At 39.7% G+C, this 19,929-nt stretch overlaps 1 protein-coding gene across 1 annotated transcript; it reads left to right on the top strand.

Annotated features, from left to right (window-relative positions):
• The first annotated feature begins 1,375 nt into the window (after nt 1-1,375).
• Smp_174370 (DNA-directed rna polymerase III 25 kD polypeptide, putative) lies at nt 1,376-19,808 on the top strand. The gene is made up of 6 exons (XM_018792801.1): nt 1,376-1,483; nt 4,341-4,437; nt 4,477-4,627; nt 4,666-4,752; nt 6,295-6,436; nt 19,504-19,808. Exons 1-6 carry the CDS (start codon nt 1,394-1,396, stop codon nt 19,552-19,554), a joined length of 618 nt encoding a protein of 205 aa, XP_018644418.1. The 5' UTR covers nt 1,376-1,393; the 3' UTR covers nt 19,555-19,808.
• The last annotated feature ends 121 nt before the right edge of the window (nt 19,809-19,929 follow it).

Here is a 19,929-nt window from a genome sequence, read left to right as displayed (position 1 = left end):
AAGAACAAACGCTTCTCGATATATTGATAACGTATCAAATATATCTTTCCTACCTCTTCTCGTCTGACTTCTGATTTCTATTGGGTGGAAGAAGTTTCGAATATAGAAGGTGCTACTGGTTGCTAGTTATCAAACTAGAATACCAGTCGTATCCTCAAACTGAAGTTAGAATTTTGGTTTAGGCGATGTTGTGGCTCCCCATAATAACCTACACAAAATATACGAGTTGGTTGACCAAAATCTTCTTCACGTCCATTTCGGGGAATGCCGGAGGCTAATGGCGAATAACAGCGATACGTTATACACCATGTACTTCCTGAAAGGTTCCAGCAACAGACTGTACACCAAATAAAAGGGCTTGAACATCAATCTTTCAGATACTTAAAATGTCTTCCTCCAGTGGCATCCCACAGTCCTCTCCACCCACAAAGACCGTCGAGATGTTTCAGTAATAAATTACACTCAGGAGGACAACCACTCAAAATAGAATTCACAAGATTTCGCTCAAAAATTCCTGAAGAATCTGTGCTGTGTGAATTAGTAAGTTGTAGAAATTTCTACGAGAATCCAAAGTGTCGGCGTGATTTATTGAACCTTTCGAAAGACAGCTCAAAGTTCACCGTAGTTCTGTGAGTACTCAGGGGGATTACTCTGGATATTACACATCGATCCTTTTTACTAATACCTAATTTGTCTAGTTCTCTAGTTCCTCAAATGATTGTGACAAGAATCATGCTTCTTAGCAGACAAGAGCCTCCTCCGACTACTCAGGAACAAATCTCAAATGATGCACAGTTCCCCAATTCTTCCGAGCTAAGTTGAAATTGAAGTTGGACTGGAAAAGATTTGTATGGTATTAAGGAATCATAAAGCAAAGATATATCCTACGTTCAGTCACGAAAGGTTTACTATTGCAAAATCTAACAACCTCTTCATTTGGCAATGAAAATGATGGGGTTTTGTTCCATTAGTGATTCTCTCCCATAAAGTAAATGGTTGAGATATCAGTTCGCCTCGTGCAGTACACTTGGACATCAACAAAAACTAAACGAGTGGCTGATTTTTCTTACATTTTTAGACCTGAGACGATGCACACTGTTTTCAAGTCCAGAACAGACAAAATAACTGATTGTTGACCTGTACTTTGAGTCATTTGTTAGGATTTGTTGGATCAATTTTAAGTTTTAGCTTCATTCGTATGAGTGTCCGAAAAAACATTCGGTTCAAATAAAAGTTAAAAACTACCTAGAATAGCACAGGGCTTGTTCTTATCAAGTGAAACTGAGTCTTTTGAAGACTTCATGTACTAGCAGTTGAATTTCTATCGTACTCGTTGGTGGCTAATTTAAAATTGACGTTACTTGCCAGTGTGATGTTTGTCCTTGTTTCTTTGATGGATACTGTTGTTATTAAGCCTAACTATATCTGTTCAGATATGAAGGAAATAATGGAGCAGGAGCTTAATTCTCGTTTCTGCAGCAAAGTAAGGACTACATATTTTGCTTATTTTGTAGAAATAAGTACTTTGGTGTTAACATTTATAGCTAAATGAAAGTGGTAGTTTAGATGCCTAAATCCGAGCCGTGGATTTTAGCTATTATATACCCGTTTGACTTCACTAATCTATGTTTACCTAGACAGGGCGGTACCAAGTAAATGTTCTGCAATAGTGTTATTGCTTTGTGTTTGAGTATATTTCTGAGCTCATTTCTCTTCGTTATGGTGTCCTGTTCGAAATCCTTTCTCTTTCGCACCAATGCTTACATCACAGTCGCTCGGATCTTATGCTCCCTTTATCCATTCTCGTAACACAACTGACTAACCTCTATTGGTTTTTTAGTTTGAATTTAGTAAATTCCAATACAGCAACCACCCATTGGTGTGCGTATTCATCTTTCGATCTCCTGTTCGCTGCCTAGATATGCTAGTTTAAACTCTAGAGTACGTAGTATCGGTACTTCTTGACCTCATGGCGATGTGCTTGTTTTATAAGTTAAAGATTAATTGCTACAAGGTATATTATGATCACGTTACAACAACACCTCTCACGTCACGAGTAACTTTAATGAATGTACCATGATCTTAGTGGGTTTATGTACTTTATATCACCGAATTGTGATTCACGTGAACACGCAAGTTAATGGTTTGATTGAAATTGACGATAGTTAATTTCTAGGATTCAGTCTTCAGTAATAAGGATAAGAGGTCTATTGACTTATGTTAATCCTTGAGGTTTATTACACTGTGGAGGTCCAACCTCTCTCTGAATATATCAACAGAAGGTGTTGATATTCCGTGTTCTGGTAGCCCCCGAATGCCCTGGTACGGCCGAGAGTTGGGAGAGTCCGCTCTCCCTCTCGAAATGCTCTCACATGGCCACGCGTGTACAGCCACTGCCAGGAAAGTTCTACTCACTGCCTTCTCGTGGCTGAGGTGTTGTTTACAAAATTGAGAAGACGAAAAGTGAACGTTCGGCGCTTTAACTGGGTTAGTGGACACGTAGGGTCCACCTAGGGGAGTTAGAAGACCCTGATACTAAACCAATGGTGCACATGGGCTCCAGGATCCTCAAGGAACAAGTGGCGTATGAATCGATTATCGGTCACCAGCTACCATGGGACTGTATCTCCTAACGTTTCTCCACTGCCTTGTGGATCAGACTTTTAGGTCAAAGGCTTCGGGTGTATCCCCTAAGAAAACCACCTGCTTCTTCGGTCTGAGCAGCCGGGTAGTATCACAGCCCTCACACCAATCGAATAAGATTTGTGTGGCGCAGATGTATCTGGTGCCTCTTTGTACCAATATTTATGTGTTCAAATAAATAAAAAAAGTTCTGGTAGTGAATTCTAGTAATCCACTACTCGGTGCGAGAAACGAAATTCCAGACGTAGACGATTTGATCGCGGTTTTTAAACTTTCTTCGGATGTCCTCTCAAATGGCCAGTCTTCAACGGAAGGAAAAGATAAGACATTAATACCAAGGTCATCGTTCAGGATGCGATAAGCCCATATTAGATCACCCCGTATTCTACGGTAAGATAACGGAAAGAAGTTGAGGTATCTCAGTCTGCCTCCATAAGATAGGCCAAATAGATCTTTTACTATTTTAGCCTCTCAGCGTTGGACTCGTTCCAGCATATCCGCCTCATATTTGGAACAAGGACTCTGCTTGAATCCCATATTCCAAATGTGGTCGCACGAAAGTCGGGTATAGCAACCTAAACATTTCCTCATCCAAATACTAGAAAGATCTACGAATGGACCATAATACCCTATAGGCTTTTGCAGCAACAGCCTTACAGTGACTGGTAGTTTTGAGATTATTGCTTAGTATGACTCCTAAATCTTTATAGTTTCTTACTTTGGGTAACAATAATACACATATTGTGTAGTAATACGAATCACCATAGTTATTAAATCGCATCACCACACTCTTGTTAGGATTCATTTCTAGTGACCACCCGTTCATCCATGCCACCAGTGAGTTGAGATCATCCTGTAATACTATTCTGACATGCTGTATATGGGTCTCCAAACCTTTATGTCATCGGCGAAGGGTAGAACAGATGGCTTAGCTACAGTAGGTAATTCATTTACATGAAGTGAAAGGAGAAGAGGACTGAGGGTTGTGCCTTGGGAAACCCTACTTTTTACAGGTTCCATTTACTCTTACCCTTTGTCTCCTGTCATGTAGAAAGTCACTTATCCAGTCTATGACCGTATAAGGAATTCCAAAAGTTTGCAGTTTTAATTTAAAACCAGAATGGGAGACATTATCAAAGGGTTTACTTAGATCTATGAAAATCACATTTACAGGAATATTCCCATCTTTTGCCTTAGCCTAATCTTTTCTTGCAATGAGAAGATTTATCAAACATCAGAGGCCTTTCCGAAAACCATGTTTTTTCTTGGATAAAAGATTGTGTCCTTCCACATAGTTTATAACAGCCATCCGAAAAATTTTTTTCCATCAGTTCTACAACTGTACTAGTTAAGCTAATGGGACGATAGTTACTAACTGAATTTCTACTCCCAGCCTTATACACTGGACTAATTATCGCGTTTTTCCAGTCTCTGGGCAATCTGGACTGCCGCAGGGACATATCCAACAGTCTCGCTGAAGTTTCAGCAGTTACATCTGATAGAGCTTTTATAATCCTAGGATGAATATCATCATGCTTTGAGATTGACAGTCTAGTTAGTGTCATTTATTTAGGTATTCGAAAAATGTACAACTGCTTTATGTTTGTTATTTTAGTTGTTTCTTACCAATCGTTTGTCATTTTATAGCTAATCTTCCTCAAGGTTAAAAGTTAATCTTCAAATATCTCTACTTGCAGGTTATTTACAAAGTTGGTCTGTGCATTTCTTTATGGGACATTTTAAAAGTTGAAGAAAGCTTTATATCAGATGTCGATGGTGCCTATTATACTACAGGTAGTAAAATTTCCTTCTTTATTAGTGCTGGCTAATTAGTGAGCTTTCGAATTGTTTGCTTTCGTCCATTTATTGATGAAATTCTTATTGGAATTGTAAAATCTCTCTCCAAAGCTGGCTTACGTGTGTCACTGAATTTTTTTGATGATGTGTTTATACCTGCAGAAAAACTACGCTCACCTTCAAGATAGTAAATTCTGTCAATTTGTTATTCACTCTTCTTTTTAGCGATTATGAACAAAATGCATGGATATGGGAGTATGCGTACGAAGGTGAAACAGCTGAATTGCGCATTGACAAACATGATACTATTCGGTGAGCGTTCAAGTTTGTCACAGTTTGTTATTTTGTTGAAGTGAAATAATTATAGTTCACTGATTATGTGAATGTTAGTTTAATAAGATGCAAATATAAAAATAACCTGTAAAAGCCATCAATCTCAGATCAAATCATCTGATTTTTAGGTATATCACAAACTTATTGGACTGTTGTTTCGTGATCTTCGATTTTGGTAGCATATATTTATTTCTGAGAATGCCACAAGTAAACCACGAAGAATGTTTCACTTATACAAAGTACTTGTAATTTGAGGGTCACTTTCACTACAAGCTAATGCCAATTATGAATCCATTTTTGACCATAGGGTAGTGAACAGCCCTTCGGCTCTAGTTCTTGGTTCGCCTGTGTATGGAAATATAGGAAATTAGGTCATACGTAACAGATTCAAACTTTGATCCACTTGGGCTGATGGATCTATGCAGTGTCATCAGCCCCCTATATGATGTGATTTGAAGTGGAGAATATAAACCATGCTTGTGAATTAAGGCTATATCGAGGCAATACGCACAGTATGCACATATGCCAATTAGAGACTGACCAGTTGCAGTCCTAACAAATCGATGGGAAGATTCAAACAAACAATACTGAATAAATTTAAACATGAAGTTGTTTTCCAGGATGTTATGATAAGAACAAATATGAATTCTTGAACAGTTCTCATCTGATTGTAGCTTTCAGCTAAACATGATGGTTGCATTTGCATTTTGTCACAACTCAGCTTAGGTATATGACTGGTACACTTGTTGATTGAGGTCCTCACATACCAGGTGGATCGTTTTCGTTGGAGTAGGCCCAGAAATAGAGTTGTACTGCTGGTTATGCTGCGTTTTGACTGCAGTAAACTGTATTCTACAAATAATCTGGATTTCCTACTATCGTACCCTTGCACAGACAAAAGAGCTAGTAAGGATCTTCCTTGTCGCTTCACGGCTTTCGAGTGCTAGTGATAAGGTTCGGAGAGTATAGAATTAGTACGGTGAAAACTATCCACTTAAATTTATTGTGTGACTGGCCTCAGTTATTTGTTTCTGCGGCTTTGGCAGACAAAAGTATCTATACTAATCCCGTTTTATCTCGTTCCCTAGGCGGAAATATCCTTCTGTATCGCGCCCAACTAAGAGGTGACAAATATTTGTAGCGTTTCCGAAACCTGGACAAAAGAAGTCCATTCATGAACGTGACCTTACACAGCCAATGTGGATAGTTAGCGCTGTTTACTTTTACGCTGTTTGGGAACTGAACAGTGATTCCTAGCGATCCTGTAAGTGTATAGGTGGAGTTGGTTTCTGAAGCAAAATGGGAGATACCATATCTAATCCCAACTGAACTTCAACCAAAATATATAGTAATTCCATTTGAGTTCCGAGGATTTCGAGTAAATTCTACATGTCGTTGGATCCATTGTACAGGACTCACCCTACTTTTTCCGTGTGTATATTTAAAAACATCTATTTCAGTTCATTTTAATTTAGATTAACGAGGTGTAAAGACTGTCTTCACTTCCGATTTCCGTTTTAGATTTCGTGTAGTTGAAGAAGTTTGGTCTGATCCGAACCCAGATAGTGACAAAACTAATATTTCAACTTCTAACGACCCATTAGAGTACGGTGATAGTAATCTAGACTCTTTAATTGAACTTAAAGCTCCCTATACAATAATCGTGAGTTTATTTCTCCGGTATTTTCTCAGTTGTCATTTCTGTTATCGCGATTTGTGTGTCTGTGAAAGTGAGTATGTATTAGCGTAGCTCCAATCGTGCATCCAAGTTACATGGTTAAAATTTGATAACTTTGGAGTATTTTTCAGCCGTTGTGTTCTATTTTGAAATACACTAGCACGAAGCTATGGTATTCCTATGTACTAGACCTAATACCATCAGTTCACATGTATAACATACTAACCCTGAGACTAATGACTCGATTATAATAGATAACCATCTACTTGAGGACTCGATATGGTGGAGATTTGTAGCTCAGGTGGATGGCTTTGATAGAGTTTTGTTCTCTGAGCTGAATGGTTTAGTTGTGGAGCTTTCATCGTTCTGAACAATATCATCAACAAAAACTTCAGGTAGAAGTGAAGTTTTCGAATTTCTCCCCGTATGGCTCACAGCTTGACCTGAGAGCATGACCGAAGTGCCCAAGGGACAACTGCTTGAGGCCGGTCACATACGACCTGTTTGTGGGTAGTTTTGTGTTAGCTCCATACTTGTTGAGATCTTAACGCCGGAGATGGATATCTGTGGGATGGAAGGTGTGAATTTTTGAGGTCGATCTTTTCTAACGCACCATTATTTGTGGGAAGGTAGCATCTCTGCTATGCTGGTTGTCTGGGGGAAACACCTTACTGTCGTCACACCGTACAGACAGCAGTACGACATCGCCCTCGGACCTCGGATTTGATGATATTTATTTTACCATCCTTCAACCGATCTGCCTGACGTGGTAGGACCCTAAATGCCATCGTATGGCCGAGGGTGGGAAGGGTCAGCTCTCTCTCGAAATGCTCTCACATGGCCACGCGTGTACAGCCACTGCCAGGAAAGTTCTACTCACTGCCTTCTCGTGGCTGAGGTGTTGTTTACAAAATTGAGAAGACGAAAAGTGAACGTTCGGCGCTTTAACTGGGTTAGTGGACACGTAGGGTCCACCTAGGGGAGTTGGAAAACCCTGATTCCAAACCAATGGTGCACATGGGCTCCAGTATCCTGATGGAACGAATGGCGAATGAACCTGTTGTTGGTCACCGGCTACCATGGGACTGCATCTCCTCACGATGCTCCACTGCCTTGTAGATCAGACTTTTAGGTCAAAGGCTTCGGGTGTATCCCCTAAGAAAACCACCTGCTTCGGTTTGGGCACCCGGGCAGTATCACAGCCCACACACAAATGACATGAAATGACGCACTACACTAACTACACTGCTCTCGTTCCTAATAGAAGAAAGACAATTTACATTATTATTATTGTTATTATTATTATTTACTACGTCGCTTTTTCACTCCCTTTATTCCCAAATTATGTATCCTTCCTTTCCAACTTATGCAGTAGCTCGCCCATGGTGGAAACTCTGTCCTATCTAAACGATCTCCAGTCACTGTCTGGTTGAAAGTGAATGCTTCCACCGATTACGAATACTGAACCAGTCTTTCTGAAACCACGTACGCCGTTCAAGCTGGCTTCCTTCAACGTTCGCACATTAATGCAGATCGGACAACAGATGGGGCTGGCTATGTCTTTAGAAAGTCTTAGTGTTGATGTTTGCTGTCTATCCGAGACCCGTATTCAAGACTCTAGTGAAGTACTACAAATTCGCTCTCCATCTGTCGCTTCGAAAAGCTTGTTTCACATGCGCTTATCCGGGGACTCTGTGGCATCTTCGTCCGGTCTTGCAGGCGTTGGTGTTGCACTAAGCGCTAGAGCTGAGACAGCACTAATCGATTGGATCCCCATTAACAGTCGGTTATGTGCTGTTAGATTAGAAAGTTCCATCAAAGTGAGAAGAAACCGGCGTGAGAAACGGTGTCTTTTCGTCATCTCCGCCTATGCTCCGACAGATTGCAGCCCGGATGCAATCAAGGATGAGTTTTACCACCAGTTAACTGTTCTTCTCCAGAAAGCGCGTTCGACAGATATTGTAGTATTAGCCGGAGACTTGAATGCTCAGGTCGGGCGTCTAGGCACAGAAGAGAGTCGTTTAGGTGGCCGATGGGGACTTGTTGGTTGCAGGACAGATAACGGGGACCGTTTGCTGCAACTGTGCACAGACCACAACCTGTTTCTGGCTAGCACTAACTTCCGGCACAGTCATCGCCGGTGTGCCACCTGGCGTCCTCCCTCTGCATCTCAAACTTGGACTCAGATTGATCACATCGCGATCAGCTACCGCTGGCATGGTTGTGTACAAGACTGCCGCTCCTTTTGGAGTACCTATCTGGAGTCTGATCATGCCCTGGTCTGCGCCAATCTCACCTTACTTTTCAGTGGCCGAAGGATTGACCACCACCAACGGATCGATGTTAGTAAACTGGCTGCAACTTCTGTTGCAAGTAAGTATCGAGCGGAGCTAGCCTCTAGGCTAGCTACCATCCCATCGAAAAGTATAGATGAGCATTGGTTGCATCTTCACGACGCCATGAAAATGGCAAGTAAAGCCGCTTGCGGCTTCGCGAAACGTCCCGCTTACAAGCACTGGGTTTCTTCTGGCTCCTTACAACTGATGGAAGCCCGTCGGTCTACTCCGGGTGACCGTGAGTTTGACCACAAACGAAGGCTGTTACGTAATGAAATCGGGCAAAGCTTGCGTAAGGACCGAGAGGCCTGGTGGTCGGAACGTGCTAATGAGATGGAAGCAGCAGCTGCATCTGGTAACTGCCGGAAGCTCTTCCAACTCATCCGAGCCACTGGCAGCAAGAGGTCTGGTGTGAGTGAAACAATCTACGAGGATGACGGGATGCCAATCACTAACATCTCTCGACGTCTTGGACGATGGGCGGAATTTTTCGAAGGGCAGTTCAACTGGCCTGCTGCTCCGGCAACATCAACCAGTTTGTCCTGCCCCCCATGGCCGGTGACGACTGATCCACCAAACGAGGCGGAAGTCCGCAAGGAACTCCAACTCTTGAAGCGCTACAAATCACCTGGCCCAGATGACTTACCTCCGGCTCTTTTTAAAGATGGTGGTGACTTTCTGGCTAAGGAACTGACGGTGTTGTTTGCAAAGGTTTGGGAGCAAGAAAGTGTTCCAACATCATGGAATGAGTCAATAGTCGTCCCTATCTTTAAAAAAGGTTCACGTTGTTCCTGTAACAACTATCGGTGGATAAGTCTACCTCCGATTGCGTCCAAACTATTGGCTTCTGTCATTCTTCGTAGGTTGTTTAAAACCCGAGAACGATTGACTCGCGAAGAGCAGGCTGGTTTTCGTTCTGGTCGAGGATGCATTGATCACATCTTCACCCTCCGCCAAATGTTAGAACACCGTCATACTTATCGCAGGCCAACAATCGTAGTGTTTCTTGATATCAGGGCTACCTTCGATTCGTTGGACAGGACTGTTCTCTGGGATTGTCTATTGAAGAAGGGTGTGCTTGAGAAGTTCATTAACATCTTAAAGGCCCTATATACGAACACCTCAGGCAGAGTGAGGGCATACAACCACCTTTCTCCCTTGTTCCATTCGAGCAGTGGGGTTAGGCAGGGTTGCCCGATCTCACCATTCCTCTTCAACTTTGCCATCGATGACATCCTGGAAACAGCTCTAATGGATGTAAGTAATGGCGGTGTGGATCTGCTGCCTGGAGAAATACTTCTCGACCTTGAGTATGCGGATTATATTGTCTTACTGTGCGATAATGCCCAAGGTATGCAATCCGCACTTAATCAGTTGGCAATCAGTGTCCGCAGGTACGGCATGTGCTTTGCACCCTCCAAGTGCAAAGTACTCCTACAAGACTGGCAGGATTCTCATCCTGTACTCACCCTGGATGGTGAGCAGATTGAAGTAGTTGAGAAGTTCGTGTATCTAGGTAGCTATATAAGTGCTGGTGGTGGCGTGAGTGATGAGATTGATGCACGTATAATGAAAGCCAGAGCGGCTTATGCCAATCTGGGCCATCTTTGGCGCCTTCGTGATGTTAGTCTGGCTGTAAAAGGTCGGATCTACAACGCGTCGGTGAGAGCAGTTTTGCTCTATGCTTGTGAAACCTGGCCTCTCCGAGTTGAGGATGTTAGACGTCTCTCTGTGTTCGATCATCGTTGTCTCCGAAGGATTGCTGACATACAGTGGCAACACCATGTCAGTAATGCAGAGGTTCGGCATCGTGTGTTCGGGCGCAGAGACGATAATTCAATTGGTGTCACCATCTTGAAACACCGACTTCGGTGGCTTGGACATGTTTTACGAATGTCGTCCCAGAGACTTCCACGTCGTGCATTATTTGCCGACTCTGGGACTGGTTGGAAAAAGCGGAGAGGAGGTCAGTGTATGACATAGTGTCGTGGCACGAAAGAAAGCTGCAAAGGGCTAGCTTCTGTTGGTCCTTCACGACTCCCTGGCTGGGGTCCGAGAGATGGTGCAACACAGTGGCTAGAGACGTTATCAGATATGGCTCAGAATAGAAGCGAGTAGCGATCCTGCTGCAACCTTCTTTTACTTTCTACATAAAGAGTGGTTCTAACTTTCTTAACTGAAAGAGTTTTCTGGTTGTACATTTCAGTCCGCCTTATCTTTTCATCCCTTCTCTTCCTACTTTCATTATTTTGTGTGGCGCATATGTATCTGGTGCCCTTTTGTACCAATATATGTGTTTAAATAAATAATAATAATAAATAATAGGGTCCACCTAGGGGAGTTGGAAGACCCTGATACTAAACCAATAGTGCACATGGGCTCCAGGATCCTCAAGGAACAAATGGCGTATGAATCGATTATCGGTCACCAGCTACCATGGGACTGTATCTCCTAACGTTTCTCCACTGCCTTGTGGATCAGACTTTTAGGTCAAAGGCTTCGGGTGTATCCCCTAAGAAAACCACCTGCTTCTTCGGTCTGAGCAGCCGGGCAGTATCACAGCCCACACACAAATCAAGTGACTTGTGTGGCACATATGTATTTAGTGCCTCTTTGCACCAATATTTATGTGTTCAAATAAGTAAATAATAAATGAGGAAGGACTTCGAGGAACGCTTGTCCCAGTCAGTATAGCCCGATTGGTTCATCACGATAGGCAAGCCTGACCACCATGTCTAGGTAGCAGCAACGTTGTAGCTGACTGTCTGTAAATGTGGATACTTTTAGAATTATGTTATTATTGTTGTAAGTAGCTAAACGTTTTGTTCTGAAACGTTGGAACAATGAGGTTTGTTTGGTTACTTAAGAAGTTAATTTTCATTCTTTCGACTTGACACTTTACAGTTTACATTCGAATTTTTGTTCTCTAACATTATCATGGTTACATGAAAGGATTCCAATCCAACAAATATTTCAATTTATTTTTTTAATAGCCTTTGGTCCATTCTTTCCGTACAATCCATGTTCTAAAATAACAGATTCGTTTTGGTAAATTTAACAAAATCATCTGGATTTTACTGTTGAGAGTACTTGCCATGATGCTCCTTTTTTAATTTTTTTTCCACTGTAGTAGCGTAAGATTTTCGTAGGGCTCAAAGTAATTTTATTTTCAAAACTGAAGACCTGTATCTCCATATCTTTATAGACCTGCATTTTTTTTAGTTCAGTTGGGGTAGTAATTCACTTTTATTTATTTAAACACATAAACATCGGTACAAAGGAGCACCAAAGTGTATATGCACCAAACAACAAAAGTGATATTGTAGATAGAGGAAGGAAAGTGAGTATAACAAAAAAAGAACAAAAATGGATAGAAATTAGTATATGAGAGTGAAAAGATAATAATAACTGATAAAGTAGTTAAGAAAAATACAACCAGGAAGGATTCTTCCAGCTAAAGAAGTTTCTCTCACTTATATAAAGCAAGTAAAAAAGGTTATAGTAGGATATCCACCGGCGTCTATCCTGAGCCATATCTAACAATGTCTCAGACCATTCTGTTGCACTATCTCTAGGACCCCAAGCTGGGAGTGATGGGCGGACATGTGAGACCTACACAGCTATCTTTCACACAAGGTCGTCGTTTCGTACACTGACCACTTCTCTACTTTTTCCAATCAGTCCCAGCATCGGCAAATAATACACGGTGTGGAATTCTCTGGGACAACATTCGTAGGACATCCCCAAGTCACTGAAGTCCACGTTTCAAAATATTGACATTAATTGAATTAACGTCACTGTTCTCAGACCTCCACATTATTAACATAGTGTTGCCACTGAATGTCAGAAGTCCGTGGGAGACAAAGATGATCAAACACAGGGTTACTTGACATCCTCAACTCCGAGAGATCAGGTTTCACAAGCACAGAGAAGAACTGTTCTCACCGACGCGTTTTAAATCCGACCTTTTACAGTCAGAATAACATGACGACGGTGCCAAAGATGGTTCCGACTGACATAAGTCGTCCTGGTCCTCACTATATGTGAGTTAATCTTATCACTCACGCTACCACTATCACTTACACAGCTACCCAGTTACACGGACTTCCCGAAAACTTTTATCTGCTAGCTACCAAGAGTGAGTGCAGGCTCTGGGGTTTACCAGTCTTTTAAAAATACTTTGCACTTGGAAGGTGCAAAACACATACCATACCTACGGACACTAATTGTCAACTGATTGATTGCGGATCGCATGGCTTGTGTATCGTTGCACAGTAAGACAATATCATCAGCATACTCAAGGTAGAGAAGTCTTTCTCCTGACAACAAATCCACACCATTACTATCTAAATCCATCAGAACTTTTTTCAGAACGTCATCGATAGTAAAGTTTGAAGAGGAATTTTGAGATCGGACAACTTTGATTGACCTAACTACTTGAACGCAACAATAGGGAGAAATGGTCTATGCTCTCACTCTGCCTGAGATGTTTGTATATAGTGCTTTGAAGATGTTACTGAACTTCTCAGACACACCTTTCTTCCATAGACAATCCCACAGAACAGTCCTGTCCAACGAATTGAAGGCGACCCTGATATCAAGAAATACTACGTTTGTTTGTCTGTGACAAGTATGACGGCGTTCTCACATTTGGGCGAGGGTAATAGAATCGGTACATTCTCGACTAGGACAAAAATCAGCTTGCTCCTCGCAAGTCAATGTTTCACGGGTTTTGAATAATCTACAAAGTATCACGGAGTTTAGTGGTTTGGATGCAAGTTGAAGTAGACTTATTACTCGATAGTTGTTACGTAGGTGACGTGAACGCTTTTTAAAGATCAGGACAACTATAGACTCATTCCACAATATTGTAAAACTCTTTAATTGCCATACAACTAAGTCAGTTCCTTAACCTGAAGGTCGACCCCATCTGTACACAGGGCCAGAGGTAAGCAACTTTACTCTCCATTTTCATGGCGTCATGCAGTTGCAGCCAATGCTCATCTATACTTTTAGGTGAGATGGTAGCTAACCTTGAACCTATCTTGGTTTAATATTTGGTTGCAACAGAAACGGCAACCAATTTTCTGACATCGATCCGTTTAGGACGATGAATTTGTTGTCCACTGAAACGTAAGATAAGATTAGCGCAAACAGTGGCATGATCAGAGTCCAAATAGGTACTCCAAAAGGCGCGACGGTCTTGTACACAACCATGCCAGCGGTAGCTGATCGCGATGTGATCAATCTGAACCCAGCTTTGAGACATAGCCAGGGGACGCCAGGTGGCACGTCGGCGATGACTGTGCCTGCAATTAGTGCTAGCCAGAAACAGGTTGTGATCTGCTCACAGTTGCAGTAGACGGTCACCGTTATCTGACCTGTGACCAACAAGTTCCCATCAGCCATTCCAACGATTCTCTTCTATTCCTAGACACCCGACCTGAGCTGTCAATTTTACGGCTATAACTACAATATCTGTCGAACTTACTTTTTGTAGAAAAACACTTTACTGATGGTAGAACTCATCCTTGATTGCCTCTGAGTTGCAGCTTGTTGGAACCTTTGACCTAGAGGTCTAGTCCATGGGACAGTGGGGCAACTTTAGGAACTGCAATTTCACTGTAGCCAGTGACCAGAAATGGATTCATATGTCATTTGTTCCCTGAGGATCCTGGAGCTCATGTGAACAGTTTGTTCGCAATCAGGGTTTTCTACTTCCCTTAGATAGAACTTCCTTAGGCAGTAGCCCTGTTTAAGCACTGGACTTTTGCTTTTCGCCCTTCCAATTTCGTAAACAACACTCCCGCGACGAGAGGGTAATGCATAGTAATTTATAGTTTAACAGATTTATTTCTGTCTTGGAAATTGAAAATACTTCTTCCAGTTAACATATTCTGCTTACTTTCTCCGTTACATTATTTTAGTATCACGTTTATTTAGATCTTTAAGGTTATTATTTCCTTGTTTAACTTTCTTGAATGAGATTAGACTGAAATAACGAGATGGTTGAGAAGATTTGTAGCCCAGGAGTATGGTTTAGGTGGGGTGTTGTTCTCTGAGCTGGATGGTTTGGTCGTGGGACTTTCATTGTTCTTCTGATTAACATCATCAGCACAAACTATTTTTATTTGTCTATTTATTTGAACACATAAATATTGGTACAAAGAGGCACCAAATACATATATGTCACACAAGTCACTTGATTTGTGTGTGGGCTGTGATACTGCCCGGCTGCTCAGACCGAAGAAGCAGGTGGTTTTCTTAGGGGATACACCCGAAGCCTTTGACCTAAAAGTCTGATCCACAAGGCAGTGGAGAAACGTTAGGAGATACAGTCCCATGGTAGCTGGTGACCGATAATCGATTCATACGCCATTTGTTCCTTGAGGATCCTGGAGCCCATGTGCACCATTGGTTTAGTATCAGGGTCTTCTAACTCCCCTAGGTGGACCCTACGTGTCCACTAACCCAGTTAAAGCGCCGAACGTTCACTTTTCGTCTTCTCAATTTTGTAAACAACACCTCAGCCACGAGAAGGCAGTGAGTAGAACTTTCCTGGCAGTGGCTGTACACGCGTGGCCATGTGAGAGCATTTCGAGAGAGAGCTGACCCTTCCCACCCTCGGCCATATCATGGCATTCGGGGGCATAGACAATGGAAGCTCCACGATCAATCCATCTAGCTCAGAGATCAAAACTCCACCTAAAATTGAACTGAAATCGTCAAAAAATTAGTTACTGATTAATTTGGTGTAACAAAATATTACTGGCATTGTTTAAAGACTTTTCACCATCGATACATCTTGATTTCAACCTCAGTAGTTTAAAAATAACAATTATGGATTATTCCATTTGTCAATGCATAATATAACGACTTTTGACTACATATCAGTGGTCTTTCATTTTCATTGTATGGAATGGAATCAATTCTCTTAAGTGGTTTAAAGAAATACACCACTAGAAATCGGATTTTTTTTTTGTTTTAGTCATCCTGAGAGTAAAAACAAACATATTTTCTCACGATGACTGAGAATTCTTCAGGAGATATTCTTATAATTCTTTCGAATTAATAAAATTTTGATGAAGCGTTAGGATGTGAGTTAGTCATCTGATATATGCTTCTGCAAGTTATAGTTGGTTCAAATCCTATTATCCCCGAAAAAGAACGTGCAAACAGTGAATTGTTTAGTTTACAGAAAGACGATGTCTTGCTAAATGCTCATGAAATTACCGCAGTACTTGCCTATTACAGAGCAGTGAATTATCGATTGGACCAGTGACACATAAAACCCGTACGAGCAGTCTAGAGCACGTATCAGTCCTGCCGTCTGCCTAATCCAGCCAGTTAAGTCCAAAACACCAATAACAGACTCTGCGGTATGAATCCTTATATTTCAAACATACTGAGTTTGTATACCAAACAGACTGATCACATCGTACCAATAAAATAAAAAGTAACATTTGTACAAGATTTAGCCAAATGTGGCTGTGAATAAGGCGAACAGTAATTAATAGACTGAGGATAACTCGAGAATGACAAATCATATAGTTATAGTCTATGGGTGAAAATAAAGCTTACAATAAGTGGGATACGAATATGAATAGTTTAGTTAGTTAACAACTATACAATAAAAATATACACATAGTATTGGTCCATAAATAATTCTCAAAAGTTACCATTCATAATTCTCTTCGGGATCTAACAGTACGATTATTATTTTTACTGAAAACCACTCACTTACTTGTTTTCATGTGCCGAGTTAGCTTACAAGGAAATCTCACAAAGTCCTAAATAGATGTCATAAGTGTTTTCTTAGTTCAACAAATCCCCTAATCTCCAATATTTGTTTTCTGGTTGTGAAATTGTACTTAGTTTCTTAATTTTTGGGGTTATCAGTCATTATGCTTGCCGCTGTAAACATAATCTTAGCTGTTCTTATTTAAACCCATATTGAATCCATCGGCTGGGAAGAAACACTCAAGTCTCTGACTTTATTGCTTTCATGGTTTGAAGAAAATCGATTATATGATTTCTTTGTTTCATCCCCTCTGGTATATCTTTATCGTGAATTATGCCACAAAAGCCTTTATTGTGCATGTGAATTGATACGAACAAATCATATAAGGCTTTATACTATAATTTCTGCTAATCTATATAAGTATCCTGAGAATGTTTCATAACTAACATTTCATTGGAAAGAAACCAACATTGTGATTTTATAAACTACGTTACATTTTGAGTTGATTTAATATTAAAGTTTAATTAAATTTCAGTTCATCACGGTGTGCAGAGTATTTTAGTTTGCTTCTTCTGTTCATATTATCTTTTCAAAATAGTTAGAACCTTGATATAGTTTTTCTTCGTGATTTTGTGGATTTTTTCTTCTTCCTGGTGTATACTTGATAATATTAGCTATTTTCTGTTTTGCTACTTATTTATATATCAGTAATATATATTTTGATAGATAAGGAACTACTTGGAAAGTGTTGTATAAAGCCAATAATACAGTGAAAGGACAAAGTTTATCAGCTTGTTAAGAAGTAATTCATTTATATGACAATGATATATAGAAAAAAGGGCAATTACTCGAATATAATATGGATTTGGAGGATTTGCGGATCAGAAAAATCGATGCTGTAAATAGCAGTTCAACGGAGGGATCCCCTTTTAGCCGTTGCATTATCTATGCTATACAACCACTTTTTTATATCGCCAATCTATAATATACGTAGGGAAAGAATTGCAGGAAGAAATACATAGAAAGATGTTCTCTTATAAAATTAGAAATTTAAGAAAACAGAATTGTTATAGGAACTGAAAAATTAAACGGAATTGTGGAAATGCCTTGCTTAACTTGATACAGTAAATCAGAAAGCTAAATATTAGCGAAAATTCATGTAAACATGAAATAATACCTCTGATAGCGGATCTCTTCACGGAACTACTCTCCCTCTCTTATTTTTAAATTTTAATAAATGTTTATAGTTTATTTACCAACCATAAAAAACAAAAAACGCTATATTATTAGAATAGGAGAATATCATTTTACTATTGAAGTGGCAAGTTGATAGTTTCATGGTAAAAAATAACTGTTTAGGGATTTAATCGAAGTAATTATGATAAGGTTCCTTTATTTAAAATTTCAAAAACTATAGTTTTCTCCCAGAAACTTGGATTTCACATGTATTTAATTAATATCAGAAGGGGTTTTTGCGGATATTATAGCAATTTTAATAGTTGAGATCATGAGTCGATTTAAGCTGGACCACCATGCAAAACCTGGAAGCACTGGACAGCCGTTTCCTCCTATCGGGACTCCTCAGAAGTGCACATCCACGATCCCGCCTCACGAGATTCGAACCCAAGACCTATCAGTTTCGCGCGCGAGCGCTCAATCTCTAGACCACTGAGCTGGCCGGCATCCAACAGTGTTAATGTCTAACTTCAACCGATCCACGAAATCGAGAGACACATTCACCAATGTCTTCAGTGAGTTACTATCTCACAACACACCTGGTTGCACTCTACTGATCTCAACTAATAAAATTACTTTAATATCTACAAAAACCTCTTCTGATATTAATCAGCATATGCTCACTAGTGACTGGCTTCAAGATGTATTTAATTGTCAAAATAGACATACAGTGGTATTTGGTGGTTCATGAAAAACTATTTTATCATGGAATTGTAGGGCCAAGTTATACTGCATGGTAGTTGTTTTTATCTTTTGAATGAATATCACTTTTATTTTCATAAATTTATTGATGTTGATTCACCTACGATCATATAAAAACTCTGATTTTTATTACTTTAAGCATCTTTTTCGTATGGTGTGTGGTAATATTTTGATTCGTGGAATTAGCATCATATTAGTCATGACAAGCCTCAGATTTTTTTGGTATTTAAGGTTTAGACACTTGAAAATAAAACTGGAATTCCATATGAAGATATTTTCATAAGTGTACTTTAAATAGTGAATATTGTTTTTTGTTAGGGGTTCGTTTAATCCTGTTTAGTCGTCTTAGATAAATCGGTTTGTTTGTTTATCAATAGATGTTTTATAGCCGTATGCTCTAAGCAGAAACCATTAAAACAATAATTGTAATTCGGTCGTTCTGTTTTTCTGTTTTCGACACTAATGATTATAAAATTCATCCTAGGCTTCATAAATAGCTCGATGAAGACTTGATTAAACTTGTTTATACCATTTCGATTTATTCGGTTTCAAATTCAAACGTAATTTAATTTGTAAAACACAATTATAATATGGAGTAAGAAAACGATGAGGTTTGGTGATAAATATTACTGATCTTGGTTCAATCAAAAAGTTAGTTAATGTCGGAGCTGTTGATAAATCCATTCAAAGTAAATATACGTTATTACAATAATTAACCGTTATTTTGGGAATTATAAGCGATAGTTTAATGGTTATAGCACTTGAATTTCGCAGGTTCAAACACTACTTCATCTACTTTGGTGTTCGGCTAGGCATGTTATTTTAACGAATTCCACACTATAAATAGGAGTTAAAACTCATTATACAAATTTGTAATCGGCTACTGAGTTACTTGATTATTACTTTTATTCTTCTTACTATGATTACAATTTGTCCGAATTTCTTTTTAACCACTAAGTAGTCTACTTTAATCTTTTATGTAAAGAGAAGACTGTTACTACTTTCTTTTTCCATCCATTTTTTATTCCTGATCTTAGGGTTCAGTTGTAGCTGATGGACTGGGTGTAACTTGTTGGTGGGTCAGTTAACCTAAAAGAAAACTCCTTTGATATGATATTATTGTTTATAATGTATTTCAAAATCTTAAACTCGATTACTACTTGGGTTATTTTTTGTTTTTAATGATGGGGGTGACGGTGAATTCGAAGAGAGAAAAAGACGTATGTACCCTTATTCTTTTCTTTTTTTTAAAAAAGTGAAAACGTCATGATAAACAAGATTATATATGTATATGAATATTGAGTAAACAGAAAATATAACACAAAAAATATATAAATTTGTGAAAATAAAAGCGTTGTTTATTCATTTATATATTGTATCACAGAAGAAGTTGACAAGAGGTGATTTTGTTTGATTTCAATTGTTATAAAAAGTGCTTTGTGTGAACAAAATGGAAGGGGATA

Source organism: Schistosoma mansoni (assembly GCF_000237925.1).
Source record: "Schistosoma mansoni, WGS project CABG00000000 data, supercontig 0111, strain Puerto Rico, whole genome shotgun sequence".
NCBI classification, from domain to species: domain Eukaryota; kingdom Metazoa; phylum Platyhelminthes; class Trematoda; order Strigeidida; family Schistosomatidae; genus Schistosoma; species Schistosoma mansoni.
This window is presented reverse-complemented; position numbering and strand designations above follow the sequence as displayed.

What these genes read in the sequence shown, in the direction of transcription:
- Smp_174370 (XM_018792801.1), top strand. Translation starts at nt 1,394, where the DNA reads ATGGATACTGTTGTTATTAAGCCTAACTATATCTGTTCAGATATGAAG. An exon ending in TGGTGCCTATTATACTACAG is followed by an intron (nt 4,438 to 4,476) that starts GTAGTAAAATTT and finishes CTGGCTAATTAG; the next exon opens with TGAGCTTTCGAATTGTTTGC. An exon ending in AAGCTCCCTATACAATAATC is followed by an intron (nt 6,437 to 19,503) that starts GTGAGTTTATTT and finishes TCCTGATCTTAG; the next exon opens with GGTTCAGTTGTAGCTGATGG.